This window comes from Sebastes umbrosus, chromosome 9 (assembly GCF_015220745.1).
Source record: "Sebastes umbrosus isolate fSebUmb1 chromosome 9, fSebUmb1.pri, whole genome shotgun sequence".
NCBI lineage: Eukaryota > Metazoa > Chordata > Actinopteri > Perciformes > Sebastidae > Sebastes > Sebastes umbrosus.
This window is the reverse complement of record NC_051277.1, coordinates 26,769,762-26,778,083: the sequence shown is the minus strand read 5'-3', so window position 1 is coordinate 26,778,083 and position 8,322 is coordinate 26,769,762. Positions and strand designations below refer to the sequence as shown.

The window sequence follows — 8,322 nt, the reverse complement described above, 5'->3', positions numbered from 1 at the left end:
AAGCACAGACTAAATATTCGGTAAATATGTCCTTTACATAGTATAAGCATCCTGTCAAAAAACAGTCCCGATATACAAACAAAACAAACAAAAAGACAGATCCAATGCTGACATCAAAGTGCCGAAGTTGTCATTTTTTAAATAAAACATAACAATCAACAAATATGTTTTTGTCACAATCCTATATTACAGCACAGGCCTACCCTAGAACAGTGGGAAACAATGGTTAGCACAACAGCCAAAGTGACTATAAGGGGGAAGTCTCCCTGTAAGAAAGCAGTTATTTATCCTAACAATACAGCTTTAGAAAATGGTACTTCCTCTCTGAAAACTCAGCTCCGCTTCAGCGTTTTGGGTCTGTACATACGAGGATCCGCTTCCAGGATTCCAGCTGTGGTTCCAGGTTTCCAGCCAAGTCCCGAAAGGATCTCAGATCCCATCAGTCACTATTAATATGATATACGGGGCAACAGAAGTGCAGCGCCCAGAGCAAAAGATATCAAATACTGTCGATATCCACAGCTCTGGTTATGCCAACGTGCTTCTGTGCCACACTGAGGCTGAGTGAGGGGGCACTAAGCTCACTGATCTACAGTTGTGTCGTAAGCAAATTACGTAGAAAGAGAAAAGGTGTGTGTGTGTGTGTGTGTGCGTGTGTGTGCGTGTGTGCGTGTGTGTGTGTGTGTGTGTGTGTGTGTGTGTGTGTGTGCGTTTGGGTGGGTTGGGGTCAATTAAGGTGCTCACAAACAGCGGTACCGCCACATCCCCACTTCCTCACAACATTACGCAAGTCCTCCTTCCATGAGAAACAGGCTTAATGTGTTGTGTTCCTCTGTTTGGGAAAACGTGTGCTGGGTGTCTGTTTTGCCTGTTGTTGGCTGGCAGAGACCAGGTCTTACTTAGAAAACCAAACCGGCCTCTTCTTCTTAGAAAACAAGTATTTCCTCCTCCTCCTCCACCTCCTCTCTAAACGTGGAGGATGTTTTGATGGCTACTCTGCTGGTGGAGTTGTTTTGCTGTTATTCCCCTCTCCGTTCCAGTATGCTGACAGGTTTCTTGACTTTAGCATGTAATAAGCTGGAGCAGTCCCGCTGCTACACTCTCCAATCAGCTGGTCTCTGTCTAAGAAGGACCAGGGCCTGCTTTCACCAAAACATCTTCAACTGTTAGGAAGGATGCTGCCCAAATATGAGGCCGAGCAAGCTATGATAGGTACACGTTATGAATCAGAACATAAATTGGTTCTTAGGGATGCACCGATACTGTCTCAAATAGCTGGATTGGATATCGGCGACAATGGGGCAGATCTTTTCAATTCAGTTCTATGTTTATATACTATACACATTATATGCTGGAATTTTAATTCCTGTTTAGGTTTTGACCAATTTGTTGCTGCGTTAAAAAGGTTTACACTTGAATTGTAATTCCTGTTAATTTTAAAGATTTTTTACCAACTTTTTTGTGTACAATTTATTATTTTAAAAAGGGACTGTATGTACGTTTTTACACATATAAATGTGTTTTAATCGTTTTTTTATTACCCATGTGTGAACAGGTTGTAACCTAACCTAGAAATGAGACCTTCCGCGACTTTTTCGGTTTCATCTATCAGCCTGTAGACTGCTTTTAATTTAATGCCTTTACTCTCTTCAGCTCGCTTCAGGGTTAACAGTGTGCAACGATAGCTAACGTTTGGTTAGAAATGGAGACTGCTAACACCAACAAACGACCAGCCCCCACCACAACTCAGACTCCAACACAAACTCCATAGAAGCACTAAGAAAACTAGCCTAGTGAAGCCCGTCTTGCAAAACAGGAATGTGACTGACGTCAGGGGAAAACTAGGATCAACATCGGCCAGACCTTCGATTAGTGGTCATGGTTTTGGGTGTAAAAATGGGCCATGAGCTGGCAAAATTCCTCATGGACAGGTAAGCTAACATTACGGCCAAGCATGTGAAATATATAGTGACATTGTGGTTTTAGCTGCTAATGTTGCTGACATTAATCAACATGTTGCCTATTAATCATGTTTAGTCTCGTGTGTGTCACCTCACTGTTTTGACTGTTTTGTTTTGTGCAAGCATCTACGTAGTGCGAGCACAAGCCCGAGCAACAGGACGCTGACTGTCGTTGACTAAACGGCCACAGGTGTCACTGTTAACAAGCAATTTCTGATTCTTTCATAGAATAACAATACCTTTATATCCATGTATTTATTTGTTACATTTTGTTTTACAAAGTTAGGGAAGCAATGTTTAAGTCAGGCCAGATGTTGTCTTATACATAAAAGAATTATCCCACTCACTTCCACACAGTGAGGCATACAGCTTATTAATTAAACACTGGTATCGGATCGTTACTCGATATCGACCGATACCCAAAGCCCAGGTATCGCTATCGGTATCACGACAAAAAAAGTCAGATCGGTGCATCCCCAGTGGTTCTGTTTGGTAAAGGTACATATTTTGTCAAAAGGCTGACGTCTTCCTTTGCGCTGAAGATGCTTTTGAGAGCTCCAGACCAGATTGTGTCTCATACGGTCTCATTTGGCAGAAGGCCATTGGATTGTTTCTCACCAAAACAAGCTCAATAAATTCTTCATAGAAAAACACGACCCTGCTATATTAACTTCTTCTTCCTGTTGCCTACAGCTTCAGCATCTCAACTGGAACCACTTTTAAAAAGAGCATGCCAATGCACACACACATACACCAACTGACCACTCGTATGGTATGTCTCCCACCCACACTTTCCTGTCTGGCCCTTCACTCCCGTCTTCAGAAACCTCACACCTAACCATACATTGGGCTCTGTCGTGATATAAGAGGAGTAGTTTTGTGGGATAAAACAGAACGTGGCACAGTGCTTTTCATTCAGTCGCATACCGTTATCCTCTTCAGACAAACACAATAATTGAATGCATGTCAGTATTTGGGGTAGCGGCAGCTTAAAAATCACATACTCGTGATCTCTCTGACGAGCGACTGACTAACACTCTAAATCTCTCAACATCTAGTGTCAAGGTGCCCTTGAGTAAGGCACTCAACCTCCGGTTCCTCTGGCGGAGCAGCTCGGCGAACAGTTAAAACCACGGTCGTCCCACTTGGCAGCTCCTTTACACTCACTGATGTACGTAACTTTTATGAATGAACGAGACGGAAATCGCTGAAAAAAAGAGCGAGCATGCTCAGTGTAAACCCTTCCTGGGGCGAATAAAGCGTTAAATAAATAAATAAATATGCTATACATGGCAGGGACTCGATCCTTCTGAGAAGTTCTGTTGAGAGTTTTTGTAACTTTGGGACGGATATGTTCTTCCACACTCCACCCATACTGTAGGTCCGTACACACGCCTGTGAGCGGCTGGGTGTGTAAACATGGGTGGTGGGGGGGGAAAAGGCCAAAATGCTACAGTAGTACCATCTGGAGGACAGGACAGAGAGGACAAAGTCAAACCAGTCTGTCTCTCCTTCTTTGTTCTCTCTCTGGCCTTAAACTAATACATTATAAATGACTCTGCTCAGAACTAAAACACATTTCAACTAAAGACTCTGAGTCTCATTTCAAAATAATACTGATGACGTTGTTATAAATAGTGATCACGGTTATGATCATTTTAATGTGCAATAATGAAAGTTCAAGGGACTGAGGTTCGGCAGGGTCACTTGTCGGGTATCAAGCACAGGCTCTTCATCTTCTTCATCTATTGCTCAAGGACAGAAACTTATCACCGGGGGTTGATAGATTCTGGGAAGGATAGTGTCATTTCTCCTGTTGTTGTTACTGTAGGTACAACGGGAGGAACGGAGGAGCCCGAAACACAAAATACGAACAAAAAAACCCAGTTAAGCTAGTTTGGCTTGAAGGGATGTTGTTTTTTTCCTCCTTCCTCCCCTCAGCTTCTCTGTCCCTGGGCGGTGCTTCCGGCGGCCCTCCCGTTCAGCCCGCCGTGAGCCTGGCTGATGGACGGGGACGACTGCGTCTTGCGCATGTGGCACTCGCGGCCGGCCAGGCCACCCTCCATGATCAGGCCACCCATCACGCTGGCCTCGATCTTCTCGAGGTCGTCTGTCTCAGCGCGGATTTTGGCCTGCAGGAGGCTGATGTACGTCTCATAGCGAGTCTTCTGCTCAGAGAGAGGAGGAGGAGGAAAAAGGAGGAGGAGATGGAGAGTGAGACCAAAAGAAGATGAAACAAGAGACTAATTGCACCAAAATCCACCTCTTAACTGGCTTTATTTATGCTAGCTTGAAAATAATATTCTATATTTGACAGAGGTTCTGTTTAATATTTACTGAACTTGATTTGAGGCATTAATATAAGGACAGTTTAAGACAGTAAAAAACATAAGCATAACGTTTGAGTTAGCATGAGATTTCATATGTGCTAACTGAACGTCTTTCTTGCAACTAATAAAAAAAATACTAAATTATAAAGTGGGGCTGTCAAAGTTAACGTGATAATAACACATTAACGCAAATTTGTTTTAACGCCACTAGTTTTTTTTAACGCATTAATGAAACTTGCGATTTTTAGGTTGTATCTGGTATCATATGAAACTAGAAAAACCTAAAGAATCCATTAGTACCAACCATGTCATACTAGCTTGTCGGGAAGGAGGTTAAATAACGCTCCGAGCTTACGTTAAATATTGGTGAGGAAAAACTGAAATGGCCATTTTCAAAGGGCTCCCTTGACCTCTGACCTCAAGATATGTGAATGTAAATGGGTTCTATGGGTACCCACGAGTCTCCCCTTTACAGACATGCCCACTTTATGATAATCACATGCAGTTAGGGGCAAGTCAGTCATACATTTGCATAAAGCAAGTGACACTGGCCATCTGTCATGCTTTTGGATCTCTCAGCTGCATTTTAACTTGAAAAAAAAACAACAACATAAAAACCCATAAAAACGAAACATAAAAAAGCAGAGAAATGAAGCGAAGCTGTCCAAAGCCTATACCTCGTACGTGAGGTAGTGCTCTTTGAGCCGGTACTCCTCCCACTCGCGGCTTTTGGGGTCGACTGAGGGCGAGTTTTTCCGGTGCTCCTCCAGCTCCAGGCTCATCTGCTTCAGCTTGCTCTCGTGACTCAGCAGCTGCTCCTCCTGCACCAATCACAGCCCGGACCAAAACCAGAAGACCCCCCAGAACAGCCAATCAGACGCAACCGGACACAAATAGAATATGTAAAAATGCCCAACCCCCGTGTGGAGACTTTTAATGCAGAAGGATTGAGCACGCTGCTGTGATAAACTGTATATTATATAAGATGTAAAATATCAATCATAACTAGATATTTACTGTAGTATTGACAAAATATAAGCTTATAGAGAATGATAGCTGCTCTTGTTCCTGTTGAATCATCGTCTCTGTGTGTGTGTGTGTGTACCTGTTTGAGTCTGGTGGATGACGATGGCAGGATGGGCCGGCAAAATTTCTTCATGGAACCAATGGCGGCGGGGAAAGCCGGAGCAGAGAACAGCGCCGCAACCAGGTTTATCCGAAATATCCAAGACATCATCTCCTCCTCGCTACTGGAAAGAGAAAGAGGAGAGAGAGGAGAGAGAGAGTGAGGGGTTGCTGAAGGGACAGAGAGCAGGTGAGTGCATGGAATGAAAATTGCTTGATTGATGTTTCTTAGTTCACCACATCAACACAGATTCTTCTACAAGAAAAGGGTACATTCAAATGGCTGCAGAAAATAACAGAAAATAGACAATTGTTCCAATTTGCAGAATGCAATTTAAATGATGTCATATTATTATTGTCATATTATACTATTATTTTGACATTGCATGCCTAAATTCACAAAACAATTCCACAGTGTGAGAATTAAAATGTAAGCTGATTCAGGTATCACAACATACTCTTATGAAGATCTAATTAGTGAAGATCAGCTACAATTTGCATTATTAAAGAGGACCTATTATTTTTTTCCCCTTTCCTTTAGCGTGTTATATAGTGTTTTTGTGCATCTAAAAGGTCTGCAAAGTTACAAAGTCCACGCCAAAGGGAGTTACTCTCCCCCACAAAAACACTGCTCCTGAACTGCCTGAAACGCCTTGCTTGAAGTCCCGCCTTTTCTTCCGTAACCTGGTGATGTCAACAAGTAACACAATTGCATAATACCTGCCTAGCGGCTAGTTTGGCACGCCCTCAAACAAAGCTAGTTAGAGCGGAGTCTGAAGAGTTTGGTTCGGTTGACCAATCCCAACAGAGTGGGCCAGCTGACCACTCAGAGCAGACCATAGACTGTATAAGAACTGGACATAGTCAACGTGACGTCACCCATTGGTTTGTGGACTGGCGTTTTGAAGCCTCAAGTTCACCATTGTTTTTTGTTTTTTTGCAACCAGAAGTGACACGAGAAGGCGGAGATAAGTACAACCGAACAATGAATAATACATTTTCAGGTGACCAAAATGTTAAAATTAAGTTTCATGAACTGAAAACACACTGTGAAAGGGTTGAAGTTGTAAGACGAATCACAATCTAAAAAGCATCCCCTTCTTTATGGTCTATTTGACTCTAAATGGGACCATAATTTACTAAATGAACATCATGCTGTATTGAAGAAGACTTGAAACTAGCGATTGAGACCATAAACTCATGTTTACAATGTTTACTGAGGTAATAAATCAAGTGAGAAGTAGGTTCATTTTCCCCTAGACTTCTATACAATCAGACTTCTTTTTGCAACATGTAGCATGTAAACATGTTCTGGTAGAAACCCAAAGAAAATGAGCATAATAGGTCCTCTTTAAGTGCAATGAAAACATCTCAAATTCGACTTACGGGGCGTGCAGCAGAAACACCCTCCAGTCTGAGGTTTTGAGCTTCAGCACGTTGGCTCTCTTGCTGTAGTCGGTGGCACGAGTGGCTAAAGCGTGGTGGATCCGCACTGCGTTCTTCAGGTCCACCTCGGAAATGTCGGCGTCGGGCTTATACTCATCCTGGGTAAGTGAAAGAAAAAACAACAGGCATACAGAAATTGAATATGTAGAATATGTTTTGGAGCCCGTAAATGTTATGTTTCAGTCATTTTGTCTCTTGTAGCAGAGAATAGACTAGTAGCTTATACTTGGTGTGTATCTGTAGTATACAAATGTCTAAATTAACAGAATCAAGTCAAAACATAATATAATCTCACACTGTGACAGAAATAAAAGCTAATTCAGTTCATTTAGGTTGAACATTTCACAGCCTGACATGTGGTCAGTACAGCCTTCCTACCAGCAGGGGGAGTCAAACATGCAGTAGAGCAGCTATGCCTCATTTCCTCTCTTAATGCTCCATCTATCTCACTCCCTCCCCAACACACACACACACGCACACACAGCTAGCAGCCTCCACCACCGCAATGACAGTGTGTGTTTCTATGGCAACAGAGCAGAGGACGAGATGCGGTACCTTCTGGAGATATAAGATCATCCCCTTCAGAACCGCATAGAACTTCTTCCAACCGCGGCGACCCCTCGGGGCTGGAAGAGGGAGAAGCAAAGAAATAAATAATAAACAATAAAACTTTTCTGTTATATTTTTTTACAGTTAAACGTGTGTGTGTGTGACTGTGTGTGTGTGTGTGTGTACAATCACTCACTGCGCTTGCCATCCATGTCGGCATGGCTCTTGCGGGTCAACACTCCATGTTTGTAGGTGACGGCGTTTAAGAGAATGGGAATGGCGATGAATGGGTTACTGCCGTCCGTTACCCTGGCAACACGCTTACTCCCACACTCACACTGCTCCTCCACCAGCTCTGACAGGCTTTTCCTCAGCTCCTCCTCCTCACTGCAACAACACAAATACCCATTCAGATAAACCCGAGCAGCACATATTCAAGTGTACTTACTTCTACAAAAACGTGCATACCCCAAATACTTTTCCTTTTGATGAAGACAAAATGCATACTCACACTGCCCACTCCAGCTTCTCATTCTTGATGGAGTTATACAAGATCTGTGTGGACAAGGCAATGAAAGAGAGAAATATTTTCTTTTAACTTGACTACAGGGTAAGAATGTGAAGGCCGTGCTTTAATTCTGAGGCTAAGATGAAAAAAAAAAAAGATAAAGCTGACAAATTTTGTGGACGCTGTACTTCCTCAGGAGGAGATCTCTACCTTTAATAAGTCTTTGGGGAAGTCTTTGCCATAGTTGAGTCCATCTAGATTACTGATAAACTGTTGGCAAGACATCTTCTTCCCAATGTTCTGAGGAGAGAATAAACAGACAGAAACAAACAATCAGTTCAAGTTTAAGATGAAATTTCACCTTAGAAAGGGGCCTATTATGCTTTTGTGCTTTTCCCTTGAC

The 8,322-nt window shown here is 42.8% G+C and overlaps 1 protein-coding gene across 3 annotated transcripts in view; it reads right to left on the bottom strand.

The window, feature by feature from the left end:
* Positions 1 to 2,853: 2,853 nt before the first annotated feature.
* psd2 (pleckstrin and Sec7 domain containing 2) overlaps positions 2,854 to 8,322 on the bottom strand; it is a 46,512-nt gene continuing 41,043 nt past the window's right edge. The window contains exons 8-15 of one of the 3 annotated variants that reach the window (XM_037780234.1): positions 8,130 to 8,220; positions 7,923 to 7,966; positions 7,608 to 7,798; positions 7,418 to 7,488; positions 6,803 to 6,960; positions 5,397 to 5,538; positions 4,969 to 5,112; positions 2,854 to 4,129 (exon numbers count right to left, since the gene is read on the bottom strand). In XM_037780234.1, coding sequence (XP_037636162.1) covers positions 3,899 to 4,129; positions 4,969 to 5,112; positions 5,397 to 5,538; positions 6,803 to 6,960; positions 7,418 to 7,488; positions 7,608 to 7,798; positions 7,923 to 7,966; positions 8,130 to 8,220 — 1,072 coding nt within the window. In that variant the 3' untranslated portion in view covers positions 2,854 to 3,898. Of the gene's footprint in view, positions 4,130 to 4,968; positions 5,113 to 5,396; positions 5,542 to 6,802; positions 6,961 to 7,417; positions 7,489 to 7,607; positions 7,799 to 7,922; positions 7,967 to 8,129; positions 8,221 to 8,322 lie in introns of all 3 variants that reach the window. The other 2 variants (XM_037780233.1, XM_037780235.1) reach the window with 2 other exon arrangements.